Below are 18810 nucleotides of genomic sequence, written 5' to 3' on the forward strand. Positions count from 1 at the left end.
TGCTGAGGACTATGATGGCTTTGAGGTTGTCGAGGTCGAGCTCCAATGAAAAATCCGACTGTGATGGAGAGTAGGATTGGGGATAGGGGCTGTAATCAGATGTGGTGAAAGGCGGTTCAGAGGCGTTGTGATCAGTGGTGGTGATCGGTGACAACGAAAAGAATAAGGAAAAGAGATCCAGGCGGTGACGGATATGAGAGTGGCTATGAAGGAGATAAGAAGAGGAAGAAGCGAAGCCACAAAAGGCATAGGGCTCATGATTCTAGACCAGAATCTGGTGCTTTTGATTCTAGTGATGACAAAAGACATAGGCCTCTTGAACCCGTACTTCTCGTCGCCAGCCGTGGCGGACACGGTGGAGAAGTCGTCGGAGGCCATTGCTAGAGTTTGGGGTAGCAGAGTCGGTGAGAGAGGTTTCGAGAGAGAGAGAGAGTGTATGCGAGAGAAAACCCGTTGACAAATGAAAAACCAATTTTGCCCTTCATTATGTGCGTAATTGTTAGTGTGAGTCATAGTTCCCTATTAGGAATAGACTAACAAGGGAATATATTGTTTTAACTACTTACCTTGTATATGTTGTGTAGTACAGTTGTACACAATAGTTGTAGTACGATTGTAATCTGTTTATATACACCACAGAATGAGTGTAATGAAATATCAGAAAATTCATTCTCTATATCTCGTCTTATTTGACTTGGTATCAGAGCAAAGATCCGAGAGGACTTTGTCACTTATTTTTTTTTTTTACTTTTAATTTCCCTAGTTCTAGGACTTAATTCAAAAACTCCATTGTTAGGGTTATTGTTTCCTTCATGGCGTTACTCTCCCGTCGTTATTCCTCTTGCGTTGACATCCGTCCAAGAATGACTAGATCGTCTTCTTCTTGGACTTCGACGTCATCAGACCAGTCGCCTTCATTACCTGTCCAGGTCGGCTTCATCTTCCTCGTTCAGACCCAACGTTCTGCTTGGGTACTAGCACCAAAAAGTCAACGCCAGGTCGGCTTCCGGGTCGGCTTCGTCTTCTCCAAGTCGGCTTCGTCTTCGTCAGTTTCCTCCACCGCGCCGTCCGACAGTTTATTCCGTCCGGTGACATCATCAGCAGTTTGGGTTCACATCAGAACCAGCATCAGAACCGATCAGATTCAGAACTGTCGATCATCTTCATCTCTTGCTCAGAACAGCTTCGACCGATCAAGCTCAGACCCGTCGGCTTCCTGTTCATCACGTTCCCAGGCCGTCGCGTGCCCTCTGTTGCTCAGACCCGTCGGCCCTCGCTCTGCTTCGCCGACCATCGCTCAATCCCGCCGTCGAGCTTCTACTTCAGTTCGCTCAATCCAAGGCCATCAGTTTCTCCTATTCAACGTCAGGGAGCACTCAGACCAGATCTGATTGGGTATTTTCTTTCCTCTAGAACCCAGTCAGTACTCAGTTTCAACTCAACCCGTGCAACAACACTTAAAAAAAATAAATAAATAAATAAAAAAAAATAAAAAATCTGTTATTATTTTTGGAGCCTCCTGTTCTTCTTATTTCCGCTGCATACTTTGGGATTTGTGTGTTGTTTTCTCTTGTACTACGGCAATGGGTGGTGATGACAGTGAAGGTCAGAGTTCCAAGATCCATGAGGTCCAGAAGGTTGAGGTTTCTGTCCCACAAGGCTTCACCAACCGCCCTCGTCCTCAATGCTCTTATTGCAATGACCTTGGACATGTTCGGGAGACTTGTTGGAAGTTGAATGGGTACCCCAAAACGAAAGGCTATCGTCCTAAGGAAAAGGCAGCTGTGGTTCAGTTAATTCAAGAACTCGACTTCTATGGCGTAGCAGGACATGATCATCATACTGCAGGTAGGGCTGCTCCTACGGCCTCTATAGCTGGTTGTGGTAAGATTGGTATGGCTTTAAAGGTTTCTAACTTTGTTGGTTCTGATACATGGATTATTGATTCTGGTGCCTCCGATCATATGACTTATGATAAATCGTATTTTACTGACTTGTCTTCCCCACCAGTGTCCTATGTCACCAATGCCAATGGTGAGGCTTTTCCTGTGTTAGGGTCAGGGTCAGTGCGTATTACTCCCACTTTAGAGCTTCATAATGTGTTATATGTTCCTGACTTGTCTCATCACTTGATATCTGTTCCACAGTTGAATACTGAGTCTAAATGCTCCGTAACCTTTTATCCTATGTATGTGATTTTTCAGGATCTTCTCACCAGGGAGATAGTTGGTCGGGGGTATCTGAGGGACAGGTTGTTTCATCTGGATCAGACATACGCAGGAGAGAAACCAGGAGCACAGTCCCGAGTCGCTTTGACTTCAAACTCTGATAAGATAAGTGAAATTTGGTTGTGGCATCGCCGTTTAGGGCATCCTTCTTTTAGTCTTATGAAAACAACCATGCCTACTCTATTTATTGGTGTGAATGAGTCTGCTTTACGTTGTGAAACATGTGTTTTGGCCAAGAGTCATCGTGCTACTTATTCTCCTAGAGTGTCTCATAAAAGTGTTATTCCTTTTGAGTTGATTCATTTTGATGTTTGGGGACCTTCTAGAGAGCCCACTGTATCGGGTATGAGATATTTTGTGTTGTTTATTGATGATTGTACGAGATTGTCATGGGTTGCCCTTCTTAAAACCAAAGATGAAGTCTTTCCCGCTTTCCAAACTTTTCGTACTCTTGTTCAAACACAGTACCATAGCACCATTAAAGTCCTTCGTTCTGACAATGGGGGGGGGGGGGGGAATATGTTAATCATGTTTTCCAAGAGTTTTTTCACACCCATGGGATTGTTCACCAAACCACATGTCCACAAACACCTGAACAAAATGGAGTGTCTGAAAGGAAAAACCGTCATTTACTTGATATGGTTCGTGCCCTTCTCTTTAGTGCCAATATGTCTAAGTATCTTTGGGGCGATGTTGTATATGCTTCCTCCCATCTTATCAATCGTCTTCCCTCTAGTGTCCTTCAGGGAAAAATTCCATTTGAGGTTCTTGCATCTCATGTCTCCTTACCTTCATTTCATAACCTTCCAGCTCGTGTCTTTGGTTGTGTTGCTTTTGTCCATGTTCCTAAGAACCAGAGGTCTAAATTGGATGCCCGGGCACTTAAGTGTGTGTTTGTTGGCTACGGAGGGTATCAGAAAGGGTACAAGTGCTTTCATCCACCTACCAGGAAGTACTATGTCACTATGGATGTTACTTTCTTTGAGGACATGAGTTATTTTTCCTCTTCAGATACAGCTCTTCAGGGGGGAGAATTCATTTTTTGAAGAGCTGTATCATGGAGCCCTGACCCACAGCTTCCTGGTACTGAAGATCACTCATTTGAGATATGTCCACCCACTAGTACTAGTAGTAATGAGTCTAATGTTGGGCAATATGTGTTACCAAATAGGACCACTCAGGGTCAGGTCAATCAGCCAAAAGATATGAACCTACTCTTACTGCCAAATCAAAATACCCAGTAGCCAATTATATGTCCACTAGGAGGTTGTCTAAGTCATATGAATCTTTTGTGAATCAAATATCTACTGTATCAGTACCTAACAAAGTGCAGGATGCATTGGGGGATCCAAAGTGGAGGAAGGCAATGGAGGAAGAGATGGAGGCGTTGCAGAAGAGTAATACTTGGCAACTTGTGCCTCCACCACAAGGCAAGAAGGCTGTAGGTTGTCGTTGGGTGTTTACCGTGAAGCATAATGCAGATGGATCAGTGAATCGGTACAAAGCACGCCTTGTAGCAAAGGGCTTTACTCAGACGTATGGTATAGACTACGATGAAACGTTTGCTCCTGTTGCCAAGATGAACACTATTTGGGTTATGCTCTCATTCGCTGCTAGTTTAAACTGGTCACTCCGACAGTTTGATGTCAAGAATGCATTTCTTCATGGAGAGTTAGCCGAGGAAGTGTACATGAGCCTTCCACCTGGGTATGTAGTTGCTTCTCCTGGTGATTTTGTATGCGGATTGAGAAAATCTCTGTATGGTCTTAAACAGTCACCTCGTGCTTGGTTTGGAAGATTTTCACAGTTCATGCGGAAGGTTGGTTACAGACAGAGCAACTCAGACCATACCTTGTTTCTTAAGCATCAACAAGGGAAGGTAACAACTCTAATTATTTATGTGGATGATATGGTAATCATTGGCAATGATACTGTTGAGATAGATAAACTGCAGAGACAGCTAGCCTCTGAGTTTGAGATAAAGGACTTGGGTGAACTTAAGTACTTCTTAGGAATTGAGGTAGCCAGGGGGAGAGAAGGAATCTATCTGTGCCAGAGGAAGTACGTTCTTGACTTGCTGACAGAGACAGGTTTGTTGGATTGCAGACCTGTTGATACTCCTATTGAGCAGAACCATTGTTTAGCTGAGTATCCAGATCAGGTACCTACTGATCGAGCTCGCTATCAGAGGTTGATTGGGCGCTTGATTTATTTGGCTCATACTAGACCAGATGTTGCATATGCAGTGAGTGTGGTTAGTCAGTTCATGCATAACCCGAGTGAGAGTCACATGGATGCTGTTATGCGAATTTTGAAGTATTTAAAGTCAGCTCCAGGAAGGGGAGTACTGTTTTCTAAACACAACAACATTCTTGAGGTTTGTGGCTTCACAGATGCAGATTGGGCTGGAAACATTACAGACAGGAGGTCAACATCGGGTTACTTTACCTTTGTGGGAGGTAATTTGGTTACATGGAAGAGTAAGAAACAGAAAGTTGTGGCACGATCTAGTGCTGAGGCTGAGTATAGGGGTATGGCTCATGGAGTGTGTGAATTGCTGTGGCTGAGAAATTTGTTACGTGATTTGGGTTTCAAACTCAAAAGTACCATGCAGTTGTACTGTGACAACAAGGCAGCCATTGACATATCACAGAATCCAGTACAGCATGATCGTACTAAGCATGTGGAGGTTGATCGTCACTTTATAAAGGAGAAGCTAGATGCCAAAATTATTAGTTTTCCTTTTGTTCCAACTGAAGAGCAACTTGCAGATGTACTTACCAAAGGAGTTTCTAGGAAGGCATTTTATGACTCACTAAGCAAGTTGGGCATGGTTGATATATATGCGCAAACTTGAGGGGGAGTGTTAGTGTGAGTCATAGTTCCCTATTAGGAATAGACTAACAAGGGAATATATTGTTGTAACTACTTACCTTGTATATGTTGTGTAGTACAGTTGTACACAATAGTTGTAGTACGTTGTAGTACGATTGTAATATGTTTATATACACCACAGAATGGGTGTAATGAAATATCAGAAAATTCATTCTCTATATCTCGTCTTATTTGACTGTAATGGCATGCGGACTGACAGAGTTATTGACGTCGTGTACGTATATTGAGTCGGGCGTCATATTTGATGTACTAAAATTTATGTTTTCGAACTTGGTGTACTGAAATTAATAGTAGGCCATACTTCGGATGCTATTTATGAATTTTTCTCTTTTCTTTAAAATCAAATTGCGTGGTTTAGCTGATTTTTCCACAGTATTAAATATTTAAATGGACATCCGAAACGACATCGTCCTAATTTCAATGAAGTATAATTCTGTCTCCCTGATCTAGCGTCTTCGTCTGAGCTGAGAAGAGTGTGAGGAGGCCTCAGTACCCAAACCAAAAATGGCGTCGAAGCTTTCAATGCTTAGGAGCAGTAGTGAGAACATAGCCTGCATTTTCGGCATCAGGAGGTGGAACCACATCGCAGCAATTCCTCCGTCCTCGGATGGGGCCATTCAACGGACGATGATTTCATCGCCACCGTTCGCGCTGCCAGAGTTTTATCGGGAGACTGAGAAGGATAACAAAGTCGGATTCGGGTTGCCCAGTTTTCTGTTCGGTGGATCGATGGAGCTCATGGCTGTCCCCAAGAGGAAGGTATATGACTGCTACCCTTTTGTCAATCCTGGTTTGGATTAACTATATTGGAAATGGTTGAGGTTTTAGGGGTTTTTAGGGTTTTGGATTAAATATCAAAAGCATAATCTTTATTATTTGTTTGGCTTTTTTATGGTAGAATGTCACTGTTCCATTTTGGATTGCTTGCTGAATGCTCTGTTTGCCCCTGGTAATGTAAAACTAGATAATATATGGTGTTCACACCAGTTATAAGTAGATGCCAAATTTGCAACATCTGGTAATTGTTTCATGGGGCGCTTTATTCTTCAAGGTAAATGTCTGTAACCTGTTTGGAGGGTTTTTATGTAAATGTTTGTGGTCACTATTTTTGTATATTGTGCAGACTACTCCCCACAAGAGAGGCATAAGAAATGGCCCGAAAGCTCTGAAGCCTGTTCCTGTGATAATCCGATGCAGGTAAGTTATGTAAACTTTTCGATTTGTGGTGGATATCTGTTTTGAGGATAATTTATTCAGTTCTAGAATGAGTTATAGTTCAATAGTTAAGTGAAGGGTAGTTTTATAGATAACAAAGTTTCTGATTGTTGTCTTAGAATAACGATTGAGTCTTAGCAGACTACTTAGTTAATTGTTTTTACCATTCTTTGGCCTATACCAGACGAAAACTGGGCACTCTGGCACTTCCATATCAGTTGAAGTTTGTGGTTAGTTTAGAATCCATGTTGTGAAAGTTTTGGTTATGAAAATATTGTCAATTGTATTATTCAGTAACAGAGGCATAGAGTAGCGAATTAGAATAAGTTTTCTTGGTGGAGTTCATAAGAATAAGAGAATTTAGGTTCTGGAAAAAATGGTAATACAAATGAAAAAGAATGAACTTGGACAATATATAGATTTATGTGTTTATTTTGATTCACACATTGGTGTTGTAATGGTTCAGCTTACTTTTTACCTTTTATTTTAAATGACATATGAGTACATCAAAATTTTGTGTTTTCCTTCGTTGTTCACTTCTAGTTTAGTAAATCCGGAACCTAATATCATCATGTCAATCCAGAATGTGGTTTAGCTTTTTGCAATTATTGTTTTCTACATATTTGGATGCTTAATTAGCTATATATAGCAATACGTTCTTTAGAAATTGATACAGAGCATCACGTAACAATTTTGATTGCAGGAGCTGTGGTCGAGTCAAGCTGCCACATTATTATTGTTGCAGTGGACATAGGGGAAATACCGGTGAGCGGGAGGTATAGAGATTAGGATGGGAAGTTGAAACTGTTAGATTTTTTCAGAATTGATATGGAGCATTCTGTTTCTGAGTTCGTTCTTTTGAAATTTGACTATGCTACAAAATCTTAAGTGGATATTAGATCTTCACTTGGTTCAGATTTTGCTGGTGTTTCTACTGAAGAATACGGAACGAGACTAAGTGTGGATCATGAGAGGGAGAGATAGAGAGGGACACAAGCATGTATAGTGGTTCACCTTGCCCTTGAGGCAAGGCTACGTCCACTTAGATATTTTACTATGTAGTGAGGCCAAGTGACCTTAATAGTGATACAAGTATAGGGATCATGGATCCATCCCTTCTAAGAAGGGGAGGACTTCCCTTTATAGCTAAGGGAAGTCCCCATCTATTTTATATTTCCGATATGGGATACAATGTACATATTGCTTCTCTTGAAGCCTCTTGGAGAGCATGGGAGGGTGGCCTCCTAGCAAGGTACCGACCGACCTCCACCATGACAACGTAGCTCGGGTGTCGGCCTACCGGATGCATGCCATAGGCGGGGCTAGCCATGTCGTGGGGCCCACCTATGAGGTCGTTGATTATGCTTGGCGGTATGTAATATAGATGGTATGTACAGCTGGTTAGAATTAAATCTAGTTTCATCTTGTATAAATTGTACTTGAGACATGTAGGTAAAGCCTGTTGTATCAATTCCCGACCTTGCTTTATGAATATCTGAAATGCAAGACTGGACAATAATTCTGACCTGTTTTAGATTTCTGGACTGAGTACCCCAATTCATGTATATCTTATGCAATACATATATGGGTTTCCTCTGGCCTTGCTCATTTTTTTGTTTTTCCTTTTCCCCACATTGTTCTACTCATAAACATATAGCCTGGATATTATAAGTAGAAAACATGGTAATCAAGGTAAGTAGCTCAACTTAGAGTAGATGATACTAGGTAAACAATTTCAATACGCATCTGGTTGGCGAGATGCAGAACACAGCCTTCATGCACCTGAATCAGATGAGTTCTCAATAAAGACGAAAGTTGCTTCTCTTCATCTCCTGCAGCGAAAACATACATGGGAAATTGTTGATGATTTTGAGTCCATGATATGGTCTTGATAATGTAAGATGATATTGTACATTGTGTTGAGAAAGAGGAAGATGATTTATAGAGCAAGAAATTGATTTTCTTTGCATTCTGTCTAGACAGGAAATTAAATTGTTATCACAGATACATTGCATGGTATAAAAGATATGATAGTACTAAAAATATTAACTGTTATAATTTTTAAAATATACTAAGAGAGGACGATATTGGCTTGCAAGTAATGTAGTCGTTTACTTATGGCTTCGTGCAAATTGACAGCGACCAATGGTAGTTCGATGCCAGTCTAGGCCAGTCGAGGCTATTTTTGGCTGCGATTCTCGGTGCGTGGAGAGAGGTAGAGCGCAACGGCAATGTTGATGGTCGGAGCGAGGTTGTGCTTTGGCTGATTAATGACTCGGCTTTTGTCTGAGAGATCTCCCTCAATCAGTGTGTCTGAGTTGATTTAGGATTGGCGGGGTGATTGTTCTACAGATTGGTGTGTGGCTGTACCAGATGATGAGGCATTAAGGGTCTAAACAACGTAGGTTTGCATCTGGGCTAGCATGGTGGTTGCCTTGCTGATCGAGGCAACTGCGAAAGGGGCTGATGGGTTGTGCAATCAAGAATTGCTTGTGTTTTGGGCCATGTGGTTAGTGGCGGTGGTAATGGCTGACTGGGGTGGTCGTCCTCCACACCTGGAGACGGTGATGCAGGCACAGAAGGCGGCGCAGGGGATGACCTTCTGGGATGTTTGGTTTGGGCCTTTGAATTTGGGTTGGGGTCGTGTGAGTGCAGTTTCTTTGGGCTCAAGTGATTCGATCTGGTTCTCTTGAGAATTGGACCAGGTGGGAAGGTGTCTTGCCACCCTCATCTATTACTTAATGTTTAGGGCCCGAAAGTTTAACATACTCCTTTGTTCTGCGCACTGGGCAATCTCTTTGGGTCAACAACCAAAACCCCAGAAGAGAAATAATTATTATAACAAGAAGAAAAAAAATACCCACAACAAAACTAGAGGAAAGTTTGAGCGGTTGTGAGTCTCTTTATTGTCTTGGAGCGCCAATTTAATTCATATATATTATGATTCCGGTGGAATTGGTAATCATCTAGAGTTAGACTGAATATCTCAAGTCTAGTGTGTAGAGATAGCTTTTAGGACCTTTCTGAGATGTTTCTATTCTTCATTTGTACCACAATTGAATGTAGGCAGGAAAGATGTAGATGAGCGATTTTTTCTAAAGAGGCGAGGCTATTTTTGTTTGGACTTGGTTTACATTCATGCAAGCATCTCTGCGGTGCTTGGGTAGAGAGTTGGTTGTTTCCCTGCTATTTGCTCTATTTCAAGTTTTATTAGTCTCTGGCCGATTTGGCTGTTAATCTGATGTTATCAACTTCTATTTTAAAAAATTAAAAATTTCATTGATTTGTACGAGTGGCAAATTTTGTGCTGGTTAAAGAGAAAAAAGAAGGAAAGATATATTGAAAAGCCACTTTCAATTAGTTTCATTGGCATTTATGCTTTGATGCTACATTCAAGCATCAAAATTCCCGTTTGTATAAAACAGAATCTTAAGCAGAACAAGTGGTCAGCTTAACGCCCTCAATGGCTAACTTATCCTCAGGGAAAGCACAATCGATTGGTTTTTGCTGCTCGGGCAACAAATCGCAAGCCTTTGGAGTCACATTGCTCGTAATGCCCTCAACATCAGTACAGTTCCACAACAATTTCTTTGGCTTTTCAGTGAGTGAGATACTCACATTAGAGATGCAAATTCCCTTGAAAGGATCATTAGCAATTCCATCCAACTGGGCTGGCATTGTAACATTCTCAGCAACAACCTCTCTATAGTTGATGTTTTGAATCGCAGGAAGTGCCTTTGGATCAAAGCCCTCGCCTGGATGTGAACCATAGCCGCCTGTCATCCAAAAAACGTACTTCATAGTCTTCAACGTCAATCTTCGTACATAAATGTCTTTGACATAAGCCCCTCTGCCTACAGCTGTTTTGATCCTAATGCTGGATTCGGTGTGAATGGCTGTGACATCTTCAACTCTTACATCCCTGATTCCACCAGACATTTCACTGCCTAGGGCAACAGTAGCACTTTTAGGTGAAATACAGGTAAGCCTCCTGATAACAAGATGCTCGGTTGGCATTCCAAATTTGATTCCATACTGATCCCAGCCACTCTTCACTGCAATGCAGTCATCCCCGGAGACTATGTAACAGTCTTCAATTCGAGTTTGTGAACACGAATCGGGGTTAATCCCATCTGTGTTAGGAACGCTAACTGGTGCAAGGATAGTGAGGCCTTGTATAGTAATGTTACTGCAAATTAATACCAGAATGTTATCCCACAGTGGCATGCAAGTAGGTACAAAACATATTCAGCTCAAGATATGAAAAAGATCAAACCTGCTGTAAGTGGGATGGATGTGCCAGGATGGAGAATTCGTAAAAGTGAGATTGGAGATTTGGATCTTATTAGAGTACATAATCTCAACCAAGTATGGTCGGGTGACATTCAAAAGACCCTTCTTGAATTTCTCCCACCAGGGAGCGCCTTGCCCATCAATGGTGCCATTGTTACCTAAATCCAAAAGGAAACCCATTAACGTTTATATGCAAAACCAAATTAGTTAAATTTGTGGTGAATTACCGGTAATTACGACATCGGTAAGGTTTGTTCCAAAGATCAGACTGCTAAACCTTCCACCAGGGGCCTCTCTCCCTTGCCCGTATGAAGGCAGTGCTGGAAGAAGAGGCCACTCGGACTCATCCTGTCGATTTGGTCATGAAGAATGGTCAACTTTTAGATGAAAAATAACCCATGAATCCCCAATAGTTGTTGTAATCACTGAAGTGGCCATGTACAAATGTTTTACAGTACGTATATTTAATCTTCACAGGTTAGTCTACCATACTGATTAATATGAAATGGAAATTGAAATATCTTAATAGAAACAAAAGCTAATCGATCTAAAGGTTTCTATGATATTGTAAGTAATTGCTACTACATATCACCTCTCTATGTGATAGAACTTAATAAAAATTCCTTAATTCAGATAGTCTCCTCAGATATAAACGTATAATTAGAATTACAATCAGCCTAATTTAGTTAAGCAAATCTCAAGGTAATCACAATCATTAAACTTAAACGTTAATAGAGCCAAGATAATATAAAAATAAGAAAAATTCTTCAATTTGAACGGTTTTTTACAGAACTAATCTTTGTATTACGTCATACAACATGAATAGTTGGATTAGAAAATTATAAAGTTATTATGTGTTTATTGTAAGAGATGGTGAATATACTCGTTCACCCAAAGAGTAAACCTAAGAATTGTCTAAATTCCTAAACAAAAACCAAAAGGGCCAGAAACCAAACCTGAGACCCAAGAATAACAGCATCCTTGTGGAGGAAAAGGGTAAAGTGGCTAGTGAGGTTGAAGCTCCCGGTAAGCCAGTTACCGGGGGGCACAATTAGCTGTGCTCCACCATCTGATGCATACTGGCTTAGTTTATCAACTGCATCTTTAAAGGCCTTTGTGTTCAATGTCTTTCCATCGCCAACAGCTCCGAAATCAGTCAAAAGAGCACTGTGCTTCCGGCAGTTAATGGCGGAGTACGTAACTGCATCCTTACTATTCTGTATTCCACATTCTGCCGCTTGTAGGAATAGTAATCCCAGTATAACAATAGTAGCAACCTGTAATTTTCTAGATAACAATTAATATTCCTCAAGAATGTGCTATTCGGATATGAGATCCAACCCCAAAAAACAAAAATAATTGACAATTCATGAACTTTAGAAATGGAGGAGAAGAGAGAAAAGTACATACATGAGACATTGTTGAAGATTTTGAGTCCATGATATGGTTTTGAAACTGAAAGGGAATATGGTTCGATGAGGAAGAGGAAGAGAATTTATAGATCAAGGAATTCATAGTCCAACGTATTTACAGAGAAGATAATTAAATGTTATCCCAGTATTTGGAAAGATATATGAATTTGTAGATACGTATAGTAATGGTTCTTTTTTCGAAAGGATAGTAATGGTTCTTAGTATTTGTTAAAATTCCTTAATTTAAGAAAAAACTTGATTTGAGGATTTGACCAAGAAAGGGAGTAAAATTTAACGTAAAAGTAGTAATGGCACTTACTGCAAAATTAAATGAATTATGGATATTTATTGCCTTATTATTACATGACGTTTTTAATGCACATAATTTTTTTTCACGTTCACATGCTTTTCAATTTTTTGGGGTATGGTCCTTTTAATTAAAGAAAAATTATAGGCTCATTAACCTAGCTCTAGTAAATTAGATAGGTGACGAATTATAGGGATAGGATGAAATGCATCCATGATTAGGATGAAATGCATCCATGATATGAATTGACTAGCAACAATTTTATTTCATTTTCTCTAACTAAATTGTCTAAAAGTTAAATATAGCTAGCATTGTCTAAAATTATAGATTCATTAACCTAGCTCTAGTAAATTAAATAGGCCGGTGACACGAATTATAGGGATAGGGTGAAATGCATCCATGATATGAATTGACTAGCAACAATTTTATTTCATTTTTTTAACTAAATTGTCTAAGAGTTAAATATAGCTAGCAAATTTTTAACTTTTAATTTGCTTGAGCAATGTTAGCTATTTGTAAGTTGGGTCCGGATTAGGGACAATATATTTTACACAATTTTATATATACACCTCTTGTAAGTTATTCATTAGACTTAAAAAAGTCCAATGGTTTGGATTTATTGTTTGAATGATGTCAAGACAAAACCAAGTGAAACACATTAATTTTTTTCTGACCTAGTAGTCTCTCTGCTAGGGTTTATCGCAGATGGCCGTCTACGACAATTTTTCACTTCTTCCATGGCGGATCCTTCTTCCACCTTGGTTGCGGCCTTCGTTCTGTCTGACGAGGCACATGTTGATCTTGGGGCGGCTGGTGCGGCGGCGCTACAGGATAATCATCACTATATGGTGGGAAGATTACTGTCTCGTAATCCTTATTCCGCTAGTTTGGTTGGATCTATTACCACCATCTGGAGGATGAGGCAAGGGCTTTCTGTGCACGCTGTGGGGGAGAGATTTGTATTCCAATTTGATCGCGAATCAGATCGGAATAAATATCTCCATGGCGGTCCCTGGTTTTATCGCAATGATATGCTGGTTGTTGCACCTTATGACGGGGTGTCTCCCATTGATTCAGTTCCTCTTCATACCATGGAGATCTGGATGGTGGTTCGTGGGTTACCTCTAAAACTACGAAACAAGTTTGCCTTGTCTATGATTGGATCTGTTACTGGGGAGGTCGTGAAATTTGATCAGGTGGCTATGCACCACAATGATGCAGAGCAACGCATCCGATTGGTGATCGATACAAGACGGTGTTTTCATTTTTATCGTAAGTTTTCTTTCTTTCCTGTTGTGGCAGTGGATTTGGCTTTTGTGTATGAAAAGGGTTAAGGGGTTGTGCAAGAGTTGTGGTCTGTTTGTCCATGATGTGGAGGGCTGTGATTTGCTTTTTGTTAAGGAGAAGGAGGCTTTGCCGGATGGAATTCCAATTGGTACGATGGCTGACCTTTCGATTGCAACAGCGGCTGAGGTGTCTCGTCCTTCTCCAATTGCTAGGGTTTCTGGAGTGGTTACGTCTCCTAGACAGCCCAGGATTTCGGGTGATCTAGGGTTTCTAACCCAAGATGTAGCAGCGAAGGCTCTTAAGCATAGGAACCAGGCATCATTTTTCTCCCATCTGACTGCTGGTTTTCAGGCTTCAAGGCCTCTGTCAAGTCCAGATCTAGCAGCTACTGTAGGGGGGAGCTCATTGGTCATAAACGACAAATAGAGTTTACTCTACTAAAACCCGAGAAGCGTCTTCCATCTATTCTGACACCGGAGTTATTAGTTCATGAGGATATTTCTCTGTTGCTTCCTCACGAACAAGGCCGGTTATTGATCTCTCCAAAGAAGACTAAACTGGGTCGTCCCAAAGGCTCTAGGAATAAGCACAAGGCTGCGACGAAGGAGGTGGAGGTGAGCAAGCCCCGATCCAAAGTGAAGGGTCGGAAAAGATTGTTGAAATTGCTAGTGGATGAAGTTCAAGGTGATACCGGTTCTCTGGACACCCCTCTGGAGTCTACGGATGGGTTGGGTTCGTCTAAGGGCTTAGTAGGTAAGCATGCTATGGTGGGTGAGAAAGAGTGCATCCTCCCTAATCCACATGGGGAGACTGTTAGTGCTTCGATGGTTGAGGATGTGACTACCTCTTCCAATGTTATTATTTCTGTTTGAGTGAGAAAGATCGACGAGAGAGAGACTGCTTCTTGGGTACTTTAATTTTTCTTGGGGTAGTTTTCTTCTCTTGTTTTTGCGCTTAATCCTAAAAGGTGGGTGTGCTAGGGGTGTGCATAGTGGTATGCTTGTTATGAGTGTGCTTTTGATGTGTACTCTGTGTGATGGCTTTTTCTGACTGCCTTTACGGGCAAGTCATCATTGTACTGCTTGTTGAATTGCATAATGGATGACCTTTTCAACTAAAAAAAAAAAGACAAAACCAAGTGATGTAGAAAATGACATGACATTACATATAGGATTTTTTGCATAAACAGTGTTTGGAGACTTGGGTGACTGACAATATGATACCCGAACTTACAAAGTTATCAAAGTACTACCTAAACTCAATTTGTCGTATCTCCGTCGTACCCGCGGTCACTTTCCGTCACGGAGCCGTCAAATTTGACCACGTGCAACACACGTGCCTTGTTGAAGGAGGGCAAAAAAGACTTTTTAACTGATATCAGCCCTAAACTAGATCAAATCCTTAAATCCTTCCAAAATAACAACACTCGACAAAAAGAATGACCAAACTCATTCCTAAACTTGGATTCAGAACAAAAAATCAAGGGGTGCCTTTCGATTCAAGACCAAGGTGAGGGAGATGATACGCTTGGCATATCGACCAGAGAATCTGCTTCACATTCTCATCATCAACACCAAAACCAGGTGGATATGAACTGGTCAACCCAGATTTCTAAGCCCAAAAATTTACATATAGTAACTGAAGCCATTTAGAAGAAAACCAAATGAATAGATCAAAAACTTGAAATCAATCAAAAACACAAAAACAAACATTCGAGATTCAAAGGACAAGAGAACAACTAGATTGCAACACTTGAACCCAGAAATTCATCATATTTATGTTCTTGAACCCAGCTAAAAAGCAAAAAAAGAAAATTTTAGCAACCAATTCGTTCATGTTCTTGAACCCAGCACGAATTTCTAACACTTGCCCTCCACTATTTTCTCTCTCAAGAGGTACCCGCAGCAACCCTTGACTAGGTTGAGGTGGGGGTCTACCTCGTCGGCGCTATTGATAGCGAGATCGAGGAATGGGTAGTCATAGATTGAGGTTGGATAATTAGATTCTTAGAGAGATGACTTGTTGGTAGGTGTTCTCGGGAGCGGTGATTCCGATGATGTTGTGAACTTTTCCCAGTTGCAAAAGCTCGCCGATGTGATCCACGGCGTGTTTGACGGTGGAACTAGAGCCAATGCCAAAGATCATGCCGGACTCGACGACCTTGTAGGCGGCGATTTTCTTCAACTCATCTTGGGTTAGAATTGAAGAGCTGAAAGCAAAAATTGGGAAAGAGAGGAGGCAAGAAAAGGGTCTTAGTAGTTTGATCCATTTGTGCGTCACTAAAACTTTTGGTCAGATCAAAAGAAAAAGTTGAAGAGAGGGAGTTGAAGGGAGTTGGACTGGCAAGAGTGTAGAGGAAGAAGATGAAAGGTGGAGAGGGTAGAAAAAAATGACTAAAAAAATAAAAAGTAAATACTGTTCAACTAAAACCTTATTTTGTGTTTAGTCCAAACTCTAGGTTACTTGACCTAGTGGTAATAGGGTTTAATTAGAAGAATCTAGAGATTCCTATTCAATGTATGATTATCTTTCCTTGTATGATTATCTTTCCTTGTATGATTCAGATTCTATGCATTGTAATCCTCTATATAAAGATGCCTCTATTATCAATGAGAACACACATCGATTTTCTCTCAATTCCCATTTCTCTAAAACACGTTATTAGCACGAAGCTCTAACCCTGAAAACCCTAATTTCGTAGCCCTCAAATTCCAGAATCCACCGCCTCACATATCGAAGCCCTAAGGAGCCCAGAACCGGTGGCGGAACCACCGGAACCTGAATCGGCCGTCAGAAAATCCGAACCGGCCCCTGCCTTATCCTATGCCTGCCCTGCCGAGCATCTGCCTAGAAGTTGCCGAAAGCCCCTGCTGAGATCTGCCGAGACCTGCCGACAGCCCCGCATAGGCCCCTGCCAAGACCTGCCGAGCCCCTGCGCGCCTGCTGCCGACATCTGCCGAGACACCTGCCAACAGCCCTGCAGCACCTGCCGATAGCCCTTGGGTTATCCCTGCACAGCCCCCGCATAGCTCCTGCATAGCCCCGCACAGCCCAGCCTAGCTCTAGCCACCACCACCGACCACTTTTCCGGCCACCTTCAACGATTTTTCCGGTCAAGATTTCTGGCAATTTTTCAAAGTAAACTTTTCTAAAAGTTCCCGTTTTTGGAGTTTTTCATTTTTTTCTTCTTTTTCTCGGGGACTTGCAACCTCCCTTCTTCTACCCCCCCCCCCTTTCTTCTTCATAGGGGAGACCAAAAGCCGAACTGTGGGGGTTTGTGCTCACTTCAAGCTTGAAGCTTGTAGAATCCTCCAAACTTAACGTTTGTTAAGAAGAAAACGATCGACCACATACATCGTTGTTTCGATCTAATCCAAAACCTCTCTTGGAATCAGATTTTCTTGGAAGCGACTACGCTCAGAAATTTTATAGTTTTTCTTGGTAGCCTTTTTCACTCCAAAACTAACCCTAATCTTGTGTTGTTTTTAGGATGAGTAACCTGAACAAGTTGAACTTTGTTCCACTGGAGACAACTGGCATTGGATACCATAGGTGGGTCCGAGATGTGCACTAACATCTTAAGGCTGATGGACTTCTGGAAACCATCCAAGAGCCAAGTCAAGACGTGCTTACTCCTCAACAAGTTGCCGCTTTTGAAGCAAATAGAGCTACGAGAGAGGCAAATGAAGCCAAAGCCATCATTCTCATGACAGGGAACATGAATGACGCGCTCCAAAGTGAATACCTCAACGAGGAAAACCCCAATAAACTATGGGTGGAACTTGAGCAGCGATTTGGCAACGTTCGTGACTCCCTGCTTCCTGATTTAGAAGTGAGATGGCATAGCCTCCACTTCTGTGATTTCAAGTCTGTACTTGATTATAACTCGGAAGCCCTTCGTATCAAGTCTTTGATGGTGTTTTGTGGCAAAACCATAACTGATACGATGTTGATCGAGAAGACTCTCTCTACCTTCCCCGTCTCTGCACTGATGATTTCTAAGAATTATAGGATGGATGTGAGTGCATGACGTATCACAAGGTTTCATGAGCTTATTGGTGCCATGAATGTAGCTGAGAAGCACGACAATATACTTGGGAAAAACTATAATGCTAGACCCGTGAGAACCAAGTCTATTCCGGATTCTAACTATAGCCGCGCCCCCAAAAGAAGACACAAGGAGCGAAACCCTAAGAAAAGGGACAATTCTGGACGTTCTGGTCCATATACTCGCCCCAAAGAGGAAGGAAACCGCTAAGAGAGGCGTGCATGGAATCGTGGAGGTCAACGTATGAAGAGAGAGAGAGAGACGGAGCCTCCGACCATGGTGGTGACGCCACCAAGGGCAATGGTAGTCCAAATCGCGCCCCAAAGGCGCCTCGATCAAGGGAGCCTGACCATAATGATGTTTGTCTTTGATGTAGATCAACTAGACATTGGGCCAAAGATGTAGAGTATCCCAGAATGTTGCAGACGCATACAAGGCGTATCGTGAAGCAAGGGAGGCGCACTACATGGAGCAAGAAGATCAAGAGGATGACGTTGCTGTTAGGGTGGACGACTTCAAGGGCCAAGAAAATGGCGATTTTGATTAAGTCCTTTTATTTTCCAAGAGATGTAGGCAATTACCATATTATTTTTGTAGTAGATGCCAATGATATTAGTCTTTCTTCAAAGTAGGCGTACTCAATGTAAGCGTGGTGTCTAGGAAGGTCTTCAGATTAGTGGTATTTAAGTGAGCCTCGCTCCACCGACATCTCTCTACTCACCTGGTCACATTTGCATTGGAATTACCGAAAGAAATTAGACGACTACCATTGTTTTGCATTAGCTAGTTTATTGGATTAGATTTTCTTTGGTCAAATAAACAATGATGTAATTCCGTTTGGCTTATTAATAAAAGTTGAGTTCTTTTCTTTATGACTCATTTTTAATTACGAGCTTTTCTTTTAGGAATGGATTCTGGAGAACTACAATGTCTTGCGGATAGTGCGACTACGCACACCATTTTACACCATAGACAATTATTCTTAGAGATGTTGCCCACATATTCCTCTATGACTACGATGGCTGGGCCATCAGGTTTGGTTCAAGGACATGGAATGGCCCAATTCCTATTGTCAAATGGCACCTTGATTAAAGTCGCAGAAGCTCTTTACGCTCCTAAGGCAAA

The 18810-nt window shown here is 41.6% G+C and overlaps 2 protein-coding genes across 2 annotated transcripts; one reads left to right on the top strand and one right to left on the bottom strand.

Annotated features, from left to right (window-relative positions):
* Positions 1-5559: 5559 nt before the first annotated feature.
* On the top strand, positions 5560-7727 carry LOC133712255 (uncharacterized). Its single transcript, XM_062138363.1, has 3 exons — positions 5560-5882; positions 6247-6320; positions 7042-7727. Exons 1-3 carry the CDS (start codon positions 5628-5630, stop codon positions 7118-7120), a joined length of 408 nt encoding a protein of 135 aa, XP_061994347.1. The 5' UTR covers positions 5560-5627; the 3' UTR covers positions 7121-7727.
* A 1973-nt stretch (positions 7728-9700) lies between these two features.
* LOC133711401 (probable polygalacturonase) lies at positions 9701-11926 on the bottom strand (the record flags this gene model as incomplete). Its single annotated transcript, XM_062137531.1, has 4 exons — positions 9701-10527; positions 10615-10789; positions 10859-10979; positions 11588-11926. Coding segments are annotated over 4 exons (1395 nt in total), but the record flags the coding sequence as incomplete, so codon positions are not given.
* Positions 11927-18810: the final 6884 nt, after the last annotated feature.

The sequence above is a fragment of the Rosa rugosa genome, chromosome 5, assembly GCF_958449725.1.
Source record: "Rosa rugosa chromosome 5, drRosRugo1.1, whole genome shotgun sequence".
Classification (NCBI taxonomy): Eukaryota; Viridiplantae; Streptophyta; class Magnoliopsida; order Rosales; family Rosaceae; genus Rosa; species Rosa rugosa.

Bases quoted from the DNA above. Each gene is read 5' to 3' on its own strand.
- LOC133712255 (XM_062138363.1), top strand. From the start codon at position 5,628: ATGGCGTCGAAGCTTTCAATGCTTAGGAGCAGTAGTGAGAACATAGCC. The intron at 5,883-6,246 runs GTATATGACTGC...TATATTGTGCAG, and splicing joins TGGCTGTCCCCAAGAGGAAG to ACTACTCCCCACAAGAGAGG. The intron at 6,321-7,041 runs GTAAGTTATGTA...TTTTGATTGCAG, and splicing joins CCTGTGATAATCCGATGCAG to GAGCTGTGGTCGAGTCAAGC.